At 37.6% G+C, this 23,390-nt stretch overlaps 1 protein-coding gene across 1 annotated transcript in view; it reads left to right on the plus strand.

The window, feature by feature from the left end:
* The window catches only part of LRP6 (LDL receptor related protein 6), a 181,604-nt gene that overhangs the window by 150,990 nt on the left and 7,224 nt on the right, over window positions 1–23,390 (plus strand). Inside the window, exons 17-22 of the mRNA XM_047740549.1 lie at window positions 447–572; window positions 13,429–13,665; window positions 14,512–14,622; window positions 19,854–20,084; window positions 21,306–21,442; window positions 22,349–22,446. Of these exons, the coding sequence (XP_047596505.1) occupies window positions 447–572; window positions 13,429–13,665; window positions 14,512–14,622; window positions 19,854–20,084; window positions 21,306–21,442; window positions 22,349–22,446 (940 nt within the window). The remainder of the gene's footprint in view (window positions 1–446; window positions 573–13,428; window positions 13,666–14,511; window positions 14,623–19,853; window positions 20,085–21,305; window positions 21,443–22,348; window positions 22,447–23,390) is intronic.

Here is a 23,390-nt window from a genome sequence, read left to right on the forward strand (position 1 = left end):
GGAGAAGCAGGCTCCCTGCTGAGGAGAGAGCCTGATATGGGGCTCGATCCCAGGACCCTGGGATCACGACCTGAGCCGAAGGCAGAGGCTTTAACCCACTGAGCCACCCAGGTGCCCCGAGTTTTTGTATTTTAAGTAGAATAATGTCCAGGTTTCTGCATTCTCCCTAGCAATGTTTTTAGTTTCAATGATCAATTTTTTATATATATAAATATTTAAAGACAGTGTTTAGATATAAATATTTTGCATTATTAAATTGTCCTCCTTTTCTTGCAATTGTGTAAGGATACACAATATTCTATTGTTAGTAGAATTGAAGTCCAGGGTAATTTTAAATTTGGTGTTCTTGGTAATTCATAAATAATTAATTTTGACTTAGCTGCCCTTTCTTTCCGTCCTTCTTCCCTCCCTTCCTTTTCTTTCTTCTTTTTTTTTTTCTTTTTCAGGACAGCACCCTTGTGCTCAGGATAACGGTGGCTGTTCACATATTTGTCTTGTAAAAGGAGATGGTACTACAAGGTGCTCTTGTCCCATGCACTTGGTTCTGCTTCAAGATGAGCTATCATGCGGAGGTAAATATGTTATTTTCTTGTACAGTTAACCTGTTCTGTGACTTAATCTAGCATTCTGTGATTTGGCGATGAAGTTTCTCTTTCCTCTAACTTGATTAGTCACTTATATTCCATTCATCTGTATTATCGTAGCCTTTGGGGTTACTTTGAGAGTAAATCAATCCATCATGATGAGTAGCACATGACCTAATCTTGGTTAGAAGTTAGAAGTGCCCTTATTTTGGGGGAAATTAATCTTGTGAATGAATATATTTCCTAATAATAAAGTAGCTTTTTTCACCCCAGAGAGTAAAAAAATGAATTAATTCTACCTCCTATAATCTCCATCTACTGAATTCTAGATTCTTTTTTTTTATTTTATTTTTATTTTTTTTTAAAGATTTTATTTATTTATTTGACAGAGAGATAGATCACAAGTAGGCAGAGAGAGAGGAGGAAGCAGGCTCCCCGCTGAGCAGAGAGCCCGATGCGGGCCTCGATCCCAGGACGCTGGGACCATGACCTGAGCCGAAGGCAGAGGCTTTAACCCACTGAGCCACCCAGGCGCCCTGAATTCTAGATTCTATAAAGTTTATGTATCATTGCCGGGAATATATCCAGTGAAAAGAACTTTATTCACATCTATAGGTAGTTCCCTATTGTTTTTACTTATTTACCTAGCCAAAAAAAGATTTTTTTTAATATCACTCTAAAAATATAATATGGTAGTGAAATTGGTTCAATCACTCATGAGAGCATAACAAATTGGTACATTCCTTTGTTAAAGCATAGTGTGGTAGCATCAAATAACGTAATAATATTCACTCCCGTAATTCAGAAATTCTCCTCTTGTCAATAATTCTCAGTTAATTCAATTGAAGGGAAAAGACTCTTCTCTACAGTGGCAGTTTACAGATTGAAAGCCATTTAATTTCTAATGATAGGAAAATGAAGTAAAATAACTGAGTTTATACAGCTGTTAAACATTGTGACCATAAACTCATGTAAAGAATGTAACCAAAATTTGGCTTAAATAGAAAAAAAATTTTTTTACATGTTTCTCTATGATGACAACTGCATAAAGTACTTACTTCTGTGAACAAAGATTGGTTTATACATTCAAAATACAGAATTGTTGATAAGATGGTATTATAAGAATATTTTATTCTAAGTTTACTTTTGTAAAAAAAGTAAATAACGTAGAGTAGCAGCTGTGAGGCACTCTGCTTGGACTATAGGAGATTTGAAGATCTTTGAGATAGAGCATTTAGATTAGTTGGGGAGAGCAACTATGTGCATGGTAAACGTTAAGCTCTGGTACTTGAAGTGTCTTTCCACAAAATAGCCAAGTGTTGCACAATAATGTGAATGTATTTAATGCCACTGAACTGTATACTTGAAAGTGGTTAAAATAGTAAAGGTTGGGGCCCCTGGGTGGCGCAGTCAGCTGGGCATCTGCCTTCAGCTCAGGTCGTGGAAGTTGAGCCCTACATTGGGCTCTCTGCTCTGAGGGGAGGCTGCTTCTCCCACTCCCTCTCCCTACTGCTCCCCATGCCTGTGCTCTGTCAAATAAATAAATAAAATCTTTTAAAAAATAAGTAAACTTTGTCACATATATTTTACCACAATAAAAAAAAATTAGCAAGTATTTCCATATCAAGCTCCTAGGTTTTACTGTAATAAGGCAAATCTTAGAAAAATTACCTTTATGTAATGGTAACATAGATAAAACTGAGTCAAGGATATCATCTTCCACTTAGAAAATGTCTTTTAAAAGACCTTTGCGTTTTTTCTTCACATTTAGTGAGTATTTTAAATGCATGTATTAAATTTTTTAAAAAATATATGTATTAAAATAATGGAGCCTTTTAGTAAATGTGTTACCAACACTCAAACCAGGATATACAGTGTTGTCATTAAAAAAAAGTACCCTTGTATCCTTCCATAGCCACTTCTTTTCTAGAAGTAACCACTATTCTGATTTTTATCCCCATAATTTAGCTTTTCTTGTTCTTGAACTTTATGTAGAAATCATGGCATGTGTTTTTTTTTTTTAAGATTTTATTTATTTATTTGACAGATTACAAGGAGGCAGAGAGGCAGGCAGGGGGGTGGGGGGAAGCAGGCTCCCTGCCGAGCAGAAAGCCCGATGTAGGGCTCAATCCCAGGACCCTGGGATCTTGACCTGAGCTGAAGGCTGAGGCTTCAACCCACTGAGCCACCCAGGTGCTCCATATGTATTCTTTTTGTGTCTGATGCTTTTACTTAAGAGTTTGAGATTTAGCCATATAGAGGAGTGCATCAGTAATTTGTTTCTTTTTATTACTGAGTGGTGTTTCATTGTAAAAATATGCCACAGTTTATTCTGTTGAAGGGCATTTTAATTGTTTTGTTTTTTGGTTCTGAAGAATAAAACTGCAGGGGCGCCTAGGTGGCTCAGTCAGTTTAAGGGTTTGCCTTTGGCTCAGGTCATGATCCCGGGATCCTAGATGGAGCCCCACATCAGGCTCCCTGCTCAGTGGGGAGTCTGCTTCTCCCTCTACCTCTCCTGCTGGCTTGTGCTCTTTTGCTCACTCACTCTCAAATAAATAAAATCTTCAAAAAAAAATTTTTTTTTAATTAAGAAAAAAAAAAACTGCAGTCAGTGTTTGTGTATAAGATTTTTTTTGTTCTGGTGGCTGGCTGGCTAAGTTGGTGGAGTGTGTGACTCTTGATCTCGGGGTTGTGATTTGGAGCCCCACGTTGGATATGGAGATTATAAAAAAAATAAAATCTTTTGGGGGGCACCTGTGTAGCTCAGTAGATTAAGCGTCTGCCTTCAGCTCAGGTCTGGCTCAGTAGGTTAAGTGTCTGCCTTTAGCCTAGGTCATGATCCCAGGGTCCTGTGATCGAGTCCTGCATCAGGCTCTCTGCTCAATGGGGAGTCTGCTTTTCCCTCTCCCTCTGCCAGTTCCCCTGCTGTACTTGTGCTCTCTATCTGTCAAATAAATAAAATATTTAAGAAATGAAATAAAATCTTTTCTAAAAAAAGATTTTGGGGGGTGGGAGAGCACTTGGGTGGCTCAGTCAACCAGTTAAACATCTGCCTTTGGCTCAGCTCATGATCCCAGGGTCCTGGGTCGAACCCCAAGTTGGGTTCCCTGCTTTTCCCTCTGCCTGCTGCTCCCCCTAGTTGTGCTCATCCTCTCTCTCTCTCTCTGTCAAATAAATAAATAAAATCTTTTTTTTTTAAAGGTTTTTTTTTTTTGTTTTTTTATTTTGTTTTGTTTTGTCTTTGTAATTTAACATTGATTTTACTGTGGAGGCAAATGAAATACAGAATCTTAATTCATCTGCCTGACCTTCAGGATGTGTTTTCATTTGAGCCTGTCTTACCTATCCATTGCCTTTTGTATCTCACCTTATTTTTGTTTGGCTATTTAGAGTTTGATGATTACTGTTGCATGTCCTGTTTTGCTTTACCTCAGTGGACTTAACTTGTGGTATTCCAGAGTTGTTTTTTTTTTCTTTTTTCATGCTATCCTAAACCTTAGTTATTTTTCAAGGAGCATCTCCTCATGATCTTTAAACTTTCACTAGCCATTATTGTTCTCCTGTTTCTCTGAATTGTAGAACTGTTGCCACAGTTTGCCTGATATGCAATTCAGAGTGATGTTTTGTGTTATATTAATGAGTCTCTTCCTAGCCCCAATCAAATTAAAAGTTCTTTAAGAACATGGACCATATATTTTACCTATTTTTATCTCCACATGATCTGTTACAATGCTGAATACGTAATGGGCTCAAATTCCTCTCTAAATACTATCTCAAATACCCCATGCAAACTGTTCACCTGTGATTTACAGTATTCTCCATTTTAAAAATAAAGGTTTGGGGCGCCTGGGTGCTTCATTTGGTTAAGCATCCAACTCTTGGTTTCTGCTCAGGTCACGATCTTGCAGTTGTGAGATTGAGCCCCACTTCAGACTCTTTGCTCAGTATTGAGTCTGCTTCAGATTCTCTCTCCTTCTCTCTCCCACTCTCTCTCTCTCTCAAACAAGTAAATAAAATCTTTTAAAAAATGATAAAAGGTTTTCCGATCCATAGTCATGTTAATAAAGTTATGTTATCTAGTAAATTTAATAACAGGTTTTTAAATGAAGTCAGCACGGCTATGCTATAATAGTAAAGGCAGTGGGCTAAAACTAAAGAGACTGCCCTTCTGGTCCTATCTTTTATTTTTAATTATCACTTGTGTATAGGAAACTCTGTGAGCTTGGGCAGTAACTTAGCCTCTCTGAGCCTCAGTATCCTCATTTGCAGAAACAAGGAAATTGGGCTTGAATGGGAATTCTCAGAGCAACCTCAGCAACTTTTACATTTTAAAAAATTATTGAGGACCCCAAACACCTTTTGTTTGCATAGGTTATGTTTATCTATATTTAGTGGTTGAAATTAAAACCAAGAACATTAAAAATAATAATAAACCCATATATGTTCTCAAGTTAAACCTGTTAAAGTTGGCTATATTTTCTGAAGCAAAATAATTTGAGTGAGAAATGCGACATTTTTACATTTCTGTAAATCTCTTCAGTGGTGGCAGGATTCTCATGTCTGCTTCTGCATTCAATCTGTTATAGTATGTGATTTTGGTTGAAATACATAAGGAAATTTAGCCTTATACAGAAGTGTAGTTGGTGAACAGAGAGCTATAGTAATAGTCTTTTCAAATAATATTGTATATATTTTGAATTCTGTACCAGATATTACAAGTGATAGTTTTCTGTAGGTTAAGTTGCTGTATGGAATTTGAAACCATATTAACTTTTCATAATCTCTTATATTAAAATCCATTGATCTGTTTTGTGCTCCGAATGGATATTTTACCCAGGCATGATTTTGTAACTTTACACCATGGTCATTTGGAAATACTAGAATTCCAATCAGAAATTCCAGATCTTCAGATTTTAAACAATATCAAAAATCACATGTTTATATCACACCAATCTCATTAGAAAAAACTTTTTTAAGTAGGGGGAATCTGTCAAGCTTGCAGTGTTGGATACAGGTTTTCCAAAATTATAATTTCTGATTGAAAACTCCAGTGTTATAATATGTTGAAAAAGTACAGTGATGTTTGCCATTGTTTTCCTTGAAGTAACAGGCTCACTAATTCATTTTTATTTAAATTCAATTAATTAACATATAATGTATTATTAGTTTCAGTGGTAGAGGTCAGTGATCCATCAGTCTTATATAACACCCAGTGCTCATTACATCACTTGCCCTCCTTAATGTCCATCACCCAGGTTACTCCATTCTCCTGCTCCCTCCCTTCCAGCAACCCTCAGGTTGTTTCCTGTGATTAGGAGTCTCTTATGGTTTGTCTCCCTCTCTGATTTCATCTCATTTTATTTTTTTCCCTTTATTCCCATATGATCCTCTGTTTTATTTCTTAAATTCCACATATGAATGAGATCATTTGATTATTGTCTTTCTCTGATTGACTTATTTCACTTAGCATAATACCCTCCAGTTCAGTCTACATCATTGCAAATGGCAAGATTTCATTTTTTTTTTTTTGACGGCTGAGAAGTATTCCATAGTATGTATATATACCACATCTTTATTCATCTGTCACTGGACATATGGGCTCTTTCCATAGTTTGGCTATTGTGGACATTGCTGCTATAAACATTGGGGAGCATGTGTGCCTTTGGATCTCTACATTTGTATCTTTGGGGTAAATACCCAGTAGTGCAGTTGTTGGGTCATAGGGTAGCTCTGTTATCAACTTTCTGAGGAACCTCCATACTGCTTTTCAGAGTGACTGCATTCCCATCAACAGTGTAAGAGGGTTGCATTCCCATCAGCAGTGTAAGAGGGTTCCCCTTTCTCCACATCCTCACAACATCTGTCATTTCCTGACTTGTTCATTTTAGGCGTTCTGGCTGGTGTGAGGTGGTGTCTCATTGTGATTTTCATTTGTATATTTCCCTGATGCTGAGTGATATTGAGCACTTTTTCATGTTGGCCATTTGTATGTCTGTGGAGAAATGTCTCTTCATGTCTTCTGCCCATTTCTTGATTGGATTATTTGTTCATTGGGTGTTGCATTTGATAAGTTCTTTAAATATTTTGGATACTAGGCCTTTATTTGATAAGACATCTGCAAATATATTCTCCCACTCCGTTGGTTGTCTTTTGGTTTTATGAACTCTTTCCGTTGTTGTGCAAAAAGCTTCTTATCTTGATGAAGTCCCAGTAGTTCATTTTTGCCTTTGTTTCCCTTGCCTTTGGAGATATGTCTAGCAAGAATTTGCTGCAGCCCAGGTCACAGAGGTTGCTATCTGTCTTCTCCTCTAGGATGTTGATGGATTCTTGTCTCATATTTAGGTCTTTCCTCTATTTTGAGTCTATTTTTGTGTAAAGTATAAGGAAATGGTCCAGTTTCATTCTTCTGCATGTGGCTGTCCAATTTTCTGAACACCATTTGTTGAAGAGACCATCTTTTTTCCATGGGATATTCTTTCCTGCTTTGTCAAACATTAGTTGACCATTAAGTTGAGGGTGCATTTCTGGGTTCTGTATTCTGTTACATTGATCTTTGCATTTCTTTTTGTGCCAGTGCCACACTGTCTTGATGATTACAACCTTGTAATAGAGCTTTAAGTCTGGAATTGTGACACCATCCACTTTGGTTTTCTTTTTCAACTTTTCTTTGTCCATTCAGGGTCTTTCCTGATTCCTTCCAAATTTTAGGATTATTTGTTCCAGCTCTGATGGTATTGTGATAGGGATTGCATTGAATGTGTAGATGGCTATGGGTAGCACAGACATTTTAACAATATTTGTTCTTCAATTCATGAGAATGGAACATTTTTCCATTTCTTTGTGTCTTCCTCAGTTTCTTTCATGAGCATTCTATAGTTTTCTGAGTATAGATCCTTTGCCTCTTTGGTTAGACTTATTCCTAGGTATCTTATGGTTTGGGGAGCAGTTGTAAATGGGATCAAGTCCTTAATTTTTCTTTCCTCTGTCTCATTGTTAGTATAGAGAAATGCAGCTGGTTTCTGTGCATTGATTTTATATCCTGCCACTTTGCTGAATTCTTTTATGAGTTTTAATAATTTTAGGGTAGAGTCTTTTGGGTTTTCCACATAGAGTATCATGTCATCTGGGGAGAATGAGGGTTTGACTTCTTTGCCAATTCAAATGCCTTTTATTTATTTTTGTTGTCTGATTGCTGAGGCTAGCACTTCCAGTACTATGTTGAACAACAGTGGTGATAGTGGACTTCCCTGCCTTGTTCCTGACCTAAGGGGAAAAGCTTTCAGTTTTCCCCATTGAGAATGATACTCACTGTGGGCTTTTGTATAGGGCTTTTATGATATTGAGGTATGTTCCTTCTGTCCCTACACTGTGAAGAGTTTTAATTAAAAAAAGGATGCTGTACTTTGTCAGATGCTTTTTCTGTATCTATTAAAAAAAATCATATGGTTTTTGTCTTTTCTTTTATTAATGTAGTGTTATCACATTGATTTGTGGATGTTGAACCACCCTTGCAGCCCAGGAATAAATCCCACTTGGTCATGGTGAATAATCCTTTTAATTCACTGTTGAATCCTCACCTGGTGTCTTGGTGAGAATTTTTGCGTCCATGTTCATCAGAGATATTGGTCTGTAACTCTCCCTTTTGGTGGGGTCTTTGTCTGGCTTTGGGATCAAGGCAATGCTGCCCTTATAGAAGGAGTTTAGAAGTTTTCCTTCCATTTCTATTTTTTGAAACAGTTTCAGAAGAATAAGTATTAGTTCTTCTTGAAATGGTTGAATTCCCCTGGGAAGCCATCTGGCCCTGGATTCTTGGTTTGTTTTTGTTTTTGTTTTTTGGAAATTTTGATTGCTGCTTCAATTTCCTTGCTGGTTATGTATCTGTTCAGATTTTCTTTTTCTTCCTGTTTCAGTATTGGTAGTTTGTACATCTCTAGGAATGCATCCATTTCTTCCAGATTGCCAATTTGTTGGCATATAATTACTCATAATATGTTCTTTAAATTGTTTGTATTTCTTCAGTGTTGGTTTGATCTCTCCTCTTGCATTCATGATTTTATTTGGGTCCCTTCTCTTTTCTTTGTGATAAGTCTGGCCAGGGGTTTACCAATGTTATTAAGTCTTTCAAAGAACCAACTTCTAGTTTCATTGATCTTTTTGTACTGTTCTTTTGGTTTCTATTTCATTGATTTCTGCTCTAAGCTTTATTATTTCTCTTCTCCTGCTGGATTTAGACTTAACTTGCTGTTCTTTCTCCAGTCCTTCAGGTGGGGGTTATGTTGTGTATTTGAGACCTTTCTTGAGTAAGGCTTACAGTGCTATATATTTCCCTCTTAGGACCGCCTTTGCTGTGTCCCAAAGGTTTTGAACAGTTATGTTTTCATTTTCATTTGTTTCCATGCATTTTTAAAATTCTTCTTTAATTTCCTGGTTGACTCATTCATTCTTTAGTAGGATGCTCTTTAGCCTCCCTGTATTTGAGTTCTTTCCAACTTTCCTCTTGTGATGGAGTTCAAGTTTCAAAGCATTGTTGTCCGAAAATATGCGGGGAATGATCCCAGTCTTTTGGTACCAGTTGAAACCTGATTTGTGACCCAGCACATGATCTGTTCTGGCGAATGTTCCATGTGCACCTGAGAAGAATGTGTATTCTTTTGCTTTGAGATGGAATGTTCTGAATATATCTGTGAAGTCCATCTAATCCAGTGTGTCATTCAGAGCCCTTGTTTCCTTGTTGATGTTCTGCTTAGACAATCTGTCCATTGCAGTAAAATGGGGTGTTGATGTCCCCTATTATTATTGTATTATTATCAATGTGTTTCTTTAATTTTATCAGTTGGTTTATTTAATTGGCTGCTCCCATGTTAGGGGCATAAATATTTACAATTGTTAGATCTTCTTGTTGGATAGACCCTCCTCATCTCTCATTACCATATCTGGTTTAAAATCTAATTTGTCTGATATAAGGATTGCCACCCAGCTTTCTTTTGATTCCATTAGCATGATAAATGGTTTTCCATCCCCTGAGTTTAAACCTGGAGATGTCTTTGGACCTAAAATGAGTCTCTTACAGACAGGATATCAGTGGTCTTGTTTTTTTTCCAAACTGATCTTTTGATTGGGGCATTTAGCCCATTTACCATTCAGAGTAACTATTGAAAAATACAAATTTAGTGCCATTGTATTATCTGTAAAGTCACTATTTCTTTATATTGTCTCTGTTCCTTTCTGGTCTGTGTTACTTTTGGGCTCTCTCTTCACTTAGGGAATCTCTTTCAATATTTCTTGCAGGGGTGGTTTAGTGATCATGAATTCTTTTAGTTTCTGTTTGTCCTGGAAGTTTTTTATATCTCTATTTTGAATGACATCCTAGCTGGATAAAGTATTCTTGGTTGCATATTTTTCCTCATTTTGCACCCTGAATATATCATGCCAGTCTTTTCTGGCCTGCTAGGTCTCTGTGGTTCGGTCTAATGTTTCTACCCTCGTAGGTTACAGACCTCTTGTCCGGAGATGCTTTCACGATTTTCTCCTTTTCTCTGAAATTTGCAGGTTTCACTTTTATATGTGAGGGTGTTGACCTATTTTTATTCACTTTGAGGGGTGTTCCCTGTGCCTCCTGGACTTGAATGCCTATTTCCTTCCCCAAATTAGGGAAGTTCTCTGGTATAATTTGCTCCTGTATACTTACTGCCCCTCTCTTTCCTCTTCAGTTATAATCTCGTTTCTCTTTATGGTATCACTTATCTCTCAAATTCTCCCCTTGTGATCCAGTAATTGTTCATTTCCCTTTTTTCAACTTCTTTATTCTCCATCATTTTGTCTTCTGTATCACTAATTCTTTCTTCTGCCTCATTTCTCCTAGCAGTTAAAGCCTCCATTTTTTTTATTGCATCTCACTAATAGCATTATTTGACTCGATTAGATTATAATTCTTTTATTTTTCCAGAAAGAGATTCTCTAGTGTCTTCTGTGCTTTTTTCAAGCCCAGCTAACATCTTTATAATCATTATTCTGAACTCTAGTTCTGACATCTTACTTACATCCATACTGATTAGGTCCCTAGCAATCAGTACTGCCTCTTGTTCTCTTTTTTGAGGTAAGTTTTTATGTCTTGTCATTCTGTCCAGAGAAGAATAGCTGAATGAGAGAACAGAGTACCAAAATGGCAGCAACGCCAGAGAAATATCAGAGAATATCAGAGAAAAATCAGAAGAGACCCCAAATGGAAAAAAGACAAAAATTAAAATTAAAAAAAAAAAAGCATATAATCAGACATTTGAACAGAACTGAGCATTGGATCCTGTGTATATTTTAGTCTGTGAGAAAACTAGGTCCCAAAATTGTAAAGAAAGAAAAACTTTTATATGTACAAAAACAAAATTAAATACAATTAAAGGATAGAATGTAACTGTAAAAATGAATGTTGAAAGAAAAAAAAAACAAGAAAGATTATAAACAGGTGAACAGGACAGTGCTGAGTGTATTTTGGTTGGTTTGTTAGAAAAAATTACATCTCAAAATTGTAAAGAAAGATATATACACACACACACACACACACATACATACACAAAAAAATAAAATTAAATACATTGAAGATAGAATGTGATTAGAAAGATAATTTTTAAAAAGACTTTAGCACAAAAAAAAGTAAAGTAAAAAAAATAATATGATCAGACAGGTAAAGAGAACAGGTTCCTACGCTAGATTCTGGGTGTATTCTGGTCTGTTAGAAGAAAGTGCATCCCAAAATTATAAAGAAAGAAAAACTTATATATATACAAAAATTAAAAGAATAGAATTTAACTGTAAAAATGAAAATTTTAAAAGTTGCTAAAATAAGAAATTGGTTGAATAAGGAAAGACAAAAAAATTAAAATTGGAAAGACTAAGGAATCATGGGGGAAAAAACCATGAATTCTATATACTATTTTCCCCTAGTGCTGTAGTTTTGCATTTGTGTATGATCGTGGGTGAACTTCGGCTTAGCTGGATGGATGTTCGTGCTGATCTTTTGGGGGAGGGGCCTGTTGCATTGATTCTCAAGTGTCTTTGCCCCAGGTGGAATTGCGCTGCCTCTGCCAGGAGGCAGGTAAGTAAGTGGCTCCAGATTATCCTCTGTGACTTTTGTTTCCTGAAGGCTTTCCATGCCCTTTAGAGGATGATGGTGAAAATGGTGGCTTCCCAATCTCCAGCCCCTGCACAGAAAGCTGGGGCCCCATTCCTCAGTGTGCCCTCTGGGAAAAGCAGTCAGTCACTTCCATCTCTGACCACTATCTGTGCTCACCCAGCCTGTGACCAAGCATTTCTTTCTCAGGCCCACAACTCCGTTTCAGGGATCCAACCCCTACAGAATTGTGTGGTGTGCACCTGTGCCACTCTCCCCAGGGGAGAAAGTGGGGTCTTGCTGTGGTTCTGCTGCTCGCTGGGCCCCTGCTTGGAGAGCAGTTGCCCCACGGTGCCTGGGTTGGCAGTATATGGCAGCCCCAAGCTGAGAGCCCACTCTTGAGCTCACTGATTGCAGCCACATTCCCTGCTCCAATGCCTGGGAACTCTGCTGGCTCAGGCACCCCTGGTTGTCTTGTGACCCCATGGATCCTGAGACCACACTGTCCCACCCAGGATTCCGCCCTGCTTCGCCACCTGGCACCTTTCAGGCAGGGACATCTCTCACCAGGGCAGACTTCTAAAATTCTGAGATTTGTGCTGTGTTGCTCTATCACTTTTGGGTGCTGGCTTTTGGAGGCTCCCTTCCCCCTCAATTTATCTTCCAATATATGGCCTTAGATTCACTTCTCCACACCTCCTACCTTGCAGAAAGTGGTCACTTTTCTATTTGTAGAGTTGCAGTTATTTTTTTCATAGATCTCCAGTTGAGTTCACAGGTGTTCAAAATGATTTGATAGCTATCTAGCCGAATTCCTGGGACCAGACGAAGCTGAGGTCTCCTACTCCTCTACCACCTTGACTCTCTCCTCCCTAATTCATTTTTTCTTTTTTAACTTCTTGCCAGATACCTAAGTGTAAATGACTATAGTTTAATTGTCAGTTCTTTCAATTTAATATAAAAATGGTGTTCCATTTTGGGTTGAGCTTACACCTCACAGTCTCCCATGAGAAACTGTCATACTGAGGTATACAACATGAATTTTTACACATTCTTCCCATTTTCAAACTCTGTTGAAGAGGCAGCATGTATTCCAAGAGTTGATTTTAATATAGTTAATATTTTTACTGATTCATCAAGAACATTTAAAAATAAAACTGGCTTTTTTTTTTTTAAACTGTGAGTGTGTGGTTGTATGGAATGCAGTGACTACTAGTAATGGTTTGATACCAGTGCCTTGAGTTTGCTAAGGTGCCAAGACTTTTACCAGTCATTCCTTTTGATGAGTCAGGGCAAGTGTAGCGAGAAAGGCAAATGGCATCTCGGTATTATTATAAAATGGTTTTGACTTTGTAGATCCCCTATTCCTGGAGCACTCTTTGAGAACCTCAGCACTAGAAAACTTATGAATTCTAGGCTAACTTTAAAACATTTGTAGGTTGATGATTTTAGTGATTATCCCTCGGTTATGTGTGAGATTATAATGGATTGCAAATAATCGTACTTGAATTATAATATATGAGCAAACTTTCTGTCTTATAGTTTTGCAAGTTGGTAAATCTAAATGTAGTAGTGTAAATATTGTATTTCTTCTCTGGTTAGATGGGTTAGTTTACAGATTTTACCTATTAAAAAATGTTTTGCCTATGTTAATTATTAAATGAGCTTCACTCAAGTGTGTTTGTACATTTGTGTAACTGTTGTGTTTTTGTCACTTTTCTCCCCCTTGTTCATTTGAAGAACCTCCAACATGTTCTCCTCAGCAGTTTACTTGTTTCACGGGAGAAATTGACTGTATCCCTGTGGCATGGCGCTGTGATGGGTTTACTGAATGTGAAGACCATAGTGATGAGCTCAACTGTCCTGTATGCTCAGAATCCCAGTTCCAATGTGCCAGTGGGCAGTGTATTGATGGTGCCCTCCGATGCAATGGAGATGCAAACTGCCAGGATAAATCAGATGAGAAGAACTGTGAAGGTATGCAAAATTCCTGGGGCCTGGTTGTGTCGCCTTTTTTTCCATTAATGTTCAATTGTTTGAAATTTAGAGTATTGTTTTGGCTTAGTAGATTTGGGGTTTTTTTCAAGTACATTTGACTTTATGATCTTTAAACTAGTAGCATGTTCCAAATTGTTTTACTCCACTTAAACATAGGTTTAAGTGTATGGGGTCTGTACACCTTAATAAGCTTGGCAGATTGAGGGATGAGGCCCAGAAGTTAGACCTTCAGTATGTAAAAATAGTCCTTGTTTCCAGTGAACTCTGAATTAGTAGCTTTATTACAATATAAAATAGTTTCATATTTTCCTCTTTGCACCACTAACCTTTAACATGGTAAAAACAAATTCTCTAGAATTGTTTAATGTCTAGAAATGCACATACAGGGCACCTGGGTGGCTTAGTAGGTTAAGCTCTGCCTTCCGCTCAGGTCACGATCCCAGTGTCCTTTGGATCCAGCCCCATGTCGGGCTCCCTGCTTAGCAGGAAGTCTCCTTCTCCTGCTGCCCCTCCCCACTGCTCATGTGCACTTTCTCCTCTCAGATAAATAAATCAACCTTAAAAAAATGCACATAGATAGAATTCTTTAATTCTTAACAGAATTATTAGTGAAAGAGGATCCTAATTTCATATAAAGAACAAAATAGGAAATTTCGTGCTGGATTTCTTTTTTTCCACTCTTTTCTCTCTACCAATGGAAATCCCCAGAGAATAATTTTTAAGTTATATTTTAAAGTCTAATTTGTTTTTCATTTACACCCAGAAAGTACTTTTTGACTTTACATGCTAGTAAAAATAAGAAAACTATTTACATTTTTCCCCCAGTGCTTTGTTTAATTGATCAGTTCCGCTGTTCCAACGGTCAATGCATTGGAAAACATAAGAAATGTGATCATAATGTGGATTGCAGTGACAAGTCAGATGAATTGGATTGTTGTAAGTAGGACTAAAACCTTATATATTGCTCTTATGGGAGTTTTTAAAATACTTTTTCCTTTTCTTCATAGGTGAGTTTCTCTTATAATTAGTATTTCTTTATTAAGAAACAAACATTAGGGGTGCCTAGGTGGCTCAGTCAGTTAAGCATCCAGCTCTTGATTTCAGCTAGGTCATGATCTCAGGGTTAGGAGATCAAGCCCTACATTGGGCTTCCTGCTCAGCTGGGAGTCTGTGTGAGATTCTCTCCCTCTCCACCTGCTGTGCTCTCTCTTTCTCCCTAAAACAAATGAATAAAAATCTTTAAAAAAAAGAAGAAGAAAAGAAGCATTAATGTTAAGCTAATTATTTGTACCAGGATTTTTTTGTTTTGCTTTAATAATTCCTTATAGATAGCAGTTTTCTTTGCACAAATATCTTCACAGAAACATTAAGGAAAACATCAGAAAGGAGTAAATATTATTTTGCCACAACTCAAGTTAGGAAATTCTCAAACCGTTTAGATATGTAGAAATCAGTGGTGTAAACTTGAGATTCTGAACATTAGCTTATGTTTATCATCTCTCACTTTTTTTGACATGTTTCTACCAGTTTCTTAATGACTTTAAGAGCTTCCTTAAAATGAAGGCTGAGGATTCTTAGGCCAATATATACCCCTATGCCTAAGGACTCTAGCGTACATAACTGATAGTTTCATAACTATTGACAAATGCCCTGACATAAAATATATCCCAAAGTGATAAACTTAGTTCTGAATAGAATTCAGCATAAGGCACGCCTCTCCTGTCAGACTGATTTTATGGAATTTAGGTAGAATTCATTTAAAAACTCTTTACACGTAATGAAAACTTTAAGCTGGTATTTTTACAAAATTCAAATGGGATCCTTGCTAAGACTTTTAGAACCTATTCATTTATTCAGCAGACTTTGACTGAATACCTGCCATGTGTTGAGGGTTCCTGTACCAAGTTTCTCAGAGTCCTCTCTGGTTAAGGTAGTAGTAAGAATAAAGATTTTAAAGCTAAATGGAGATGGATTTGAATTCTAGTTCCACCTCTTACCAGCAGATTATTTGTTGTTATGTTTAAAATGAAGATAATATTTAGCTTGGTGGCTGTGAGAAAATTAAACAATTCAGTGTATATAAGATCTATAGATCTTGACACTCTTGATAAGGGAATGTAATAAGTGATACTAAGTGTACTGTAATAGAGATCTGTATAAGTACTAGCATCAAAAAAAGAGAGTGGTCCCTTCGACCCCAGCAGCAGCTTCTTCCTAGAAACATTGCCAAAGGCAAGGGAAGAAAGGACAAAGATCAAGATCAAAAGCTTTTGCACAGCAAAGGAAACAGTCAACAAAACCAAAAGACAACTGAAAGAATGGGAGAAGATATTTGCAAACAACGTATCAGATAAAGGGCTAGTATCCAAAATCGATAAAGAACTTATCAAACTCAATACCCAAAGAACAAAAAATCCAGTCAAGAAATGGGCAGAAGACATGAACAGACATTTCTGCAAAGACATCCAGATGGCCAACAGACACATGGAGAAGTGCTCCACATCACTCAGCATCAGGGAAATACAAATCAAAATCACAATGAGATGCCACCTCTCAGAAGTCAGAATGGCTAAAATTAACAAGTCAGGAAATGACAGATGCTGGCGAGGATGCAGAGAAAGGGGAACCCTCCTACACTGTTGGTGGGAATGCAAGCTGGTGCAACCACTCTGGAAAACAGCATGGAGGTTCCTCAAAAAGTTGAAAATAGAGCTACCCTACAACTTGGCAATTGCACTACTGGGTATTTACCCTAAAGATACAAATGTAGTGATCCGAAGGAGCCCATGCACCCAAATGTTATAGCAGCAATGTCCACAATAGCCAAACTGTGGAAAGAATCTAGATGTCCATCAACAGATGAATGGATAAAGAAGATGTGGTATATATACACAATGGAATATATGCAGCCATCAAAAGAAATGAAATCTTGCCATTTGTGATGGCACTAGAGGGTCTTATGCTGAGCGAAATAAGTCAGTCAGAGAAAGACAATTATCATATGATCTCCCTGATAGGAGGACGTTGAGACGCAAAGTGGGGGGCTTGGGGAGTAGGGAAGGAAAAAATAAAACAAGATGGGATCGGGAGGGAGACAAACCATAAGAGACTCTTAATCTCACAAAACAAACTGAGGGTTGCTGGGGGGTGGGGGTAGGGAGAGGGTGGTTGGGTTATGGACATTGGGGAAGGTATGTGCTATGGTGAGTCCTGGGAAGGTGTAAGCCTGATGATTCATAGACCTGTACCCCTGGGGCTAATAATACATTATATGTTAATTTAAAAATTTTTTTAAAAAGAGAGTGGTCCAATCTTTAGGAATGAAGATGGGGTTCATCAAGGAAACAACATCTTAGAAAACTGGTACTTAAGATTGGGTCTTGATCAGTGATAGCATTAATTAAACAGATAAATGGAGAGATTGTATTCCAAGCAGAGGAATATGCTATCCAAAAACAGAGTGAAACAGGCACCTTTGGGAAACTACATGTAACTGGGATTGCCAGAATACAGGCAATGTCTTGAGGAGGGGTACCAGCAAGAGAACATGTAAAGGTGAGATTAGAGAAGACTTGACTTTTCTTTGAAAGAGCCTAGACAGCATCCAGAGTAACAGAGAGCCATTGAGAAGCTTAAGTAAAGGACTGGCATGGCTATGTAATTGTGAAAGCTGTAAAATTAGATGGATTTTAAGTATAAGATTATAGGCAGGGAAATGTTAGGTTGATTGCTTTCACACTTACTGATCACATCAAGAGGAATACAAAAATGTGGGTGTTCACATAAAGAAACAAAAGCGTCATACAGCAGTACTTACCCGTATGATAAAGAATGTATTCTGAAGTTTTCTGTTTTATTTTTTTTTTCCGAAGTCTTCTGTTTTAAAATGAGGATTGCAACACTAATTTTTTTTCATCATCTATTGGCTTGCAGCCTCTAATTTAAAATACTTAGGAGGCTCTTATAGTTCAGGCAGAAGATGATTATCTAAATCAAGAGAAGCAGTGGTGGTGGAAAGGAGGGGTTAGATTTTAGAAATAGAATAAAAAAGTTTTTGTAACCTGACACGTTTAGGTTGACTTACAAGCACCACACCGAGTGACTGGAGTCATTAACGGGAACATATAGCAGAGACTGAAAACTGAAGAATCATTCCATATCTTGGGCTGCAGATATAATATTTGTCTGATATAGGTTTTTTATTACTTTTTAAAATTTAATTTAAATGCCTTTGATTTGCCACAAGTACCATCATTTATTTATGATCTGCTTTACCCTGAAATCCACAAAACCTGTTGGATATTGGTGAAGATGAATGCAGGGTAGATAGGTTGCATTCAGGTTGTCAATGGGATATCCCATTGAAGCTATTCAGGAAGTTGTTGTCAGTTGTATGAGTCTTTAGCTCAAGAGAGATATTTGGCCTCTTCAATTTATTAAAGATAATTGAAGCTTAGGCAGTGGATGAAGTCTCTTAGAGAGTTAAGTAGAGGAAAATAGCGGGACAGAGACAGAACTCTGGCAAACACCTGCACTTAAGAGATGAAAGAGAAGGAAGCCAACAAATGGAAACAGAAAAAGAATAGTCAGAGATAGTAAAAGTAAGAGAGTGGTATTTTGGAAGGGTATTGATTACACATTTTTGAGAAGAAAACAAGAGCCATCGGTATTGAATGGTTGGAGAGGTCAGTAAGATGAAGAGTTTAGTGAATATGGCAAATAGGAGAATTTTGACCTTTGTCAGACAAGTTTCACTGTGGCCATGAAGATAGAAGCGTGATTTCAGTGAGTTAAGATGTGAAGACTAAGAATTGGAAATAGTGAGTATAAACTATCCTTTCTTGCATCTTGGCATTAGAAGGTAATGCCAAGGCATTGGAAAGGGATAAGAAAGATAGATGGCTGCTCACAAGGAGTAGGGGGAATCTGTATCCCAGAGTCCACAGACAAAATATCTAACTGCCAGCTCCTGCATATCCTGTAACTTAGTGATAGCATTTTCTCTCATTTATTTAATCTAGTGGAGGGCAAATTCAGCTGTGTGGGTGGGAGATTTAAGGTAAGATGAAGCAGAAGAAAGGTTTTTTAAGGAATCTGCAAGTGTAAGGCCCCTGAATGGTCAGCCGGTTAAGCATCTGACTCTTGATTTTGGCTCAGCTCATGATCTCGGGGTCATGGAATTGAGCCTCCTGTAGGGATCTGTGCTCAGCGAGGAGTCTGCCTTGGATTTTCTCCCACTCCCTCCACCTCTGTCCCTCCTCTCTGCTCTCTCTTGCTTGCTCTCTCACTGTCTCAAAAAAAAAAAAAAATATATATATATACACACACACACACAACACATACATATACACACACACACGCACACACGAACGAAAGAAAGAGCTGCGGTGTGAGATATGGTCCAACTATTCAGAATGGAACGATTTTCCTTCCAAATAGAGGAGTAATGCTCTAAACTTGAGCCCTTTTACTGTTTACCTTTTCCTGTGATACTGATGCCCCCTGCTTCTAAAGCCTCACATAGCTCACGGATCTGGTAAAGGTGAATGCCATAGGCAGGGTCGTCCTCTCATGCTCTCAAGTTCTGGCCTTTGTAAGTACTCAGGCAATAGACTCACCCTGAAAGCACTAGCATATTGGGCGCAAGAGCTAATGCTCTCTTTAGCTTCTAATCTCCCTTCACCAGGCCTGGATGTCACTTTTCAAACCTAAAATCATGCTCAGAGCTGCTTTTGGCTTCTTCATTATGCCGGGTAAAACATTTGATGACTTTCCTAGGTCCATCCCTTTTGAGCCTAAAATTTCCTCTGAAATTCAAAATAACCATGTTACTTTATGACATACAAAATGAAGTAGAACAAATTTTATCTCTGTGTTAGAAATGACGTTTAAATCTATGATTCACTTTTTTTCATCAGTTTATAGATATACTTTTCAATGTATTGTTTTATTTCTGTCTTCACTTAAAGATAGTTCATTTTGATTTCTAGTGATACTTAACCTGTATGCCCAATGGGGCATGGTGAGTAAGTATTCATAGAAACAAAAAAAATGGTTGTGCGTTGTCTTCACTAATTCACATTCTACTCAGAGGCCCTCTTTTTAATAACTATCTTGAGTCTACAGTTGTTTCTCCTTTATATAACTGTACTGCATTCTCATTTTAGATCCAACTGAGGAACCAGCTCCACAGGCCACCAACACCGTTGGTTCAGTTATTGGAGTAATTGTCACCATTTTTGTGTCTGGAACTATATACTTTATCTGCCAGAGAATGTTGTGTCCGCGTATGAAGGGAGATGGGGAAACCATGACTAATGACTATGTAGTTCATGGACCAGCTTCTGTGCCCCTTGGTTATGTGCCACATCCAAGTTCTTTGTCAGGATCTCTTCCAGGTGAGTTAAGACTGATCCACTGAGAATCAAGTCTGGGATCCTGGCGGGATTGCCAACTTTCCATTATGAAACAGGGTATTACCTAGAGTCTATTTCAAACTAGACTACTTTGGGTTTAAAAAATTGTAAGAACAAATGTTCTCTTTTACTTTTAGCACTCTTTTTATAAAAGGTTATGAAGCAAATATATAATAACGCATATTTATACATACCAACTGCATTTATTGCACATACAAATACACTGCATTTTTGGATGTCCTCTCCTGAAAGTAAATCGGTAGACATTTGGTGGAGAGTCATAAACCACAGGTCCCTTAGGCACACTACCAGGGGACCTCAGTACTACAGAGCCCAGCAACTAAAGGTGGGGGGAAAAAAAGATTAAGATTCCTTTTCAGCAGAGATTTGGAAATAGCTGAGTGGTAGTAAGGAGGGATATATTAGGCTATGCCTAAATAATAACCAATAGCCAGAAATTCAATGTCCTTGGGTAGACCATATTGCCCTAGGGAAGTACGGCTTTCTTTTCAATGCCTTCTGGTGCCCATAGTGAAAAGAAGTCTTTTTTTAAATGAATATGGAGAAGGAAGTGTCAGGCAAAATCTCTCAGAAAAAAAAAAGAACTTTTTCTGGGTATAAATCTAAGAAAACAGATAAGATTTTTGAAACTGTTAATGATAGTGATTCCTTTTGCTATAACTATTTTCAGTTAGTGAAATATGGGAAGTCACTTGGAAAATAATAGAATTTCTTCTTTAGCATTGGTGGTTGTGATTCCAACAACATTTACATCCAGAAGATGAAGAAGTAATCTGTACTTTGTATTAATGTCTTTAAAACTGGATTAGTTTCCTCCTGAGCAAATCTATTGTTTAATCTGTCCTGCCCACACTCCATAGTCCTTTTCTTCTACAGATCCTCTAAAGTTGAAAACTTCTTATTTTGAAGAGCTCTGCTTCCGTCCTTGGAGAGAAGGGATGGAGCTATTTACTTGGCCTTGTTCTAGGCCAGCTCTCAGAAGTGTTCACTTCTAGAGAATATTCATTTCTCTTCTCCATTAAGTATTTTCAATTATTATTAGGAAAAGAGAGCATAAATTGTTTTGAAATCAAACCATTTGGCTATTGGTATTTGTAATCCTAGTATTGAATAAAAACATTTTATGGGTGGAAATAATTTTTATAGATCTGATTCATCTTCAGTATTTATCTTTCATTTTAGGAATGTCTCGAGGTAAATCAATGATCAGCTCCCTAAGTATCATGGGGGGCAGCAGTGGACCCCCTTATGACCGAGCTCATGTCACAGGAGCATCATCAAGTAGTTCTTCAAGCACCAAAGGCACTTACTTCCCTGCAGTAAGCAGTCTGTTTTCCTTTGTTTGACTTTGAATGCTAAGTTAAATGGGATCCTAGATTTAAATGGGGGGTACTCAGTGGTAATTAAAGTTTGGTACTACTAAAGATGGTAATGTAAAGAGACTTTAGAATTTGGTTTTTAGTATAGAATTTAGGCATAGAGGGGGTGCCTGGGTGGCTCAATGGGTTAAAGCCTCTGCCTTTGGCTCGGGTCATGATCCCAGGGTCCTGGGATCGAGCCCCACATCGGGCTCTCTGCTCAGCGGGGAGCCTGCTTCCCCCTCTCTCTCTGCCTGCCTCTCTGCCTACTTGTGATCTCTGTCTGTCAAATAAATAAATAATTTTAAAAAATCTAAAAAAAAAAAGAATTTAGGCATAGAGGGCTTACAGCTAGAATTTACCACCACCATGCAAGCACTCTTAAATCTAAATCTTTAAGTTTACCGTGTAGTAACCAGCATGTTTGAAAGCATTAGGCAGTAATTTCATAGTTTGGGTAAAAGTAGAACTACTGAGTAGTATCTCCTGAGAGGGTTAGAATCTACATTCTGTGACCTCTCTAAAAAAGGAAGCATACCTGGTATTTCTCCCACCTCAGTAATGTTTCTCTAAACATTTATAATTTAAAAAAAATCAGAACCCAGCTGTGCTGAACTTAAACCAGTGACTTACAGATTTCCTTCTTATCACATTGCGCTGTGTAGCCGTGACAAAATGGTGTTCTAGGGAGTAGAGAGCCCCATTCTTAAGCACTATTGGAGGTCAGTTCTTTGGGAAAGGATTGTGCTGATCATGTAATGGAAAGGAATACCAAACAGATGAAGGAAGAGCATGTAAGAAAGTCTAATGGTCTTTGTGTGGCATAGACTATTATTATTTTAATAATGTAATTATTTTTCTGTTTAGATTTTGAACCCTCCGCCATCCCCAGCCACAGAGCGATCACATTACACTATGGAATTTGGTTATTCTTCGAATAGTCCTTCCACCCATAGGTCCTACAGGTAATGCGTATCTTCCTCTAGTATAATCAAGGTATTTATTAAAAGAAAGAAGGATTCTAGTTGTGGTAGTAATGGAGCCTAAATAAATAGATGATGGTAACTGAGAGAGAATAGGCATTTTGTCTTGGTAGTGCTAATGTTGCCCCTACCACACATCCTTTTCTTCCAGACATTATATATTTTTTTTAAAGAGAGTCACAAATACTAGGTTTCAAAGTAATAAAGTAGAGCCCCTAATTATTTTGGCAAAATTCTAAGGAAAAGTTACCCACCCAAATAACTGATCTCAAAATGGATTACTGCTCAAGTTAGGTTTGATTGATAGTCAAATTGACATAAGATAGTCTATTGACATAAGACTGTCCAAAACCCCATCCTTAGACTGTCAATCAAACCTAACTTCAGAGAGTCGTGAGAGCTGTAAAGACCAGGGAGAGTAAGCACAGATTTCGAGAGAAGTCGAGAGAAGCTGAAGTTCAGTCCTTGCTTCACATACTTTATTACAATCGGGAATGAAAAATTTCTCATAAAATCGCTTGGAATAAATCATGACTCACTAAAATGAATGAAATATATTTGTAAGACAGAAAGGGGGAAATTATGCCTTTCTGCTACTGTGTGTCTGTAGAGCATAGTGAGCAGAAGTACTAGTGTATTATATCCTTACTCTCTTCACTATCTTTCAAAGGCCAGCAGAAAGTCCACAGTGTGATGATCTCTAAGTGCTGAGTGTTGTGTTTATTGGCATCCCTGAAGTGCCTATTATCTTCTAGTTAAGGTGTTTCCTAGACTTGTAGTCAAATTATCCTGATACAACCTTACAGATGTAGAGAAGCCAAGTGGAAACTGTTTATAGCGTCTTATTCAGCACTTGCATTTCATTTTATAGATAAGACTGTTTGAGACAGGCTTGATTCTGAACTGATGTTTTTCTGTTTTAAGTG

Source organism: Lutra lutra, chromosome 8 (genome assembly GCF_902655055.1).
Source record: "Lutra lutra chromosome 8, mLutLut1.2, whole genome shotgun sequence".
Classification (NCBI taxonomy): Eukaryota; Metazoa; Chordata; class Mammalia; order Carnivora; family Mustelidae; genus Lutra; species Lutra lutra.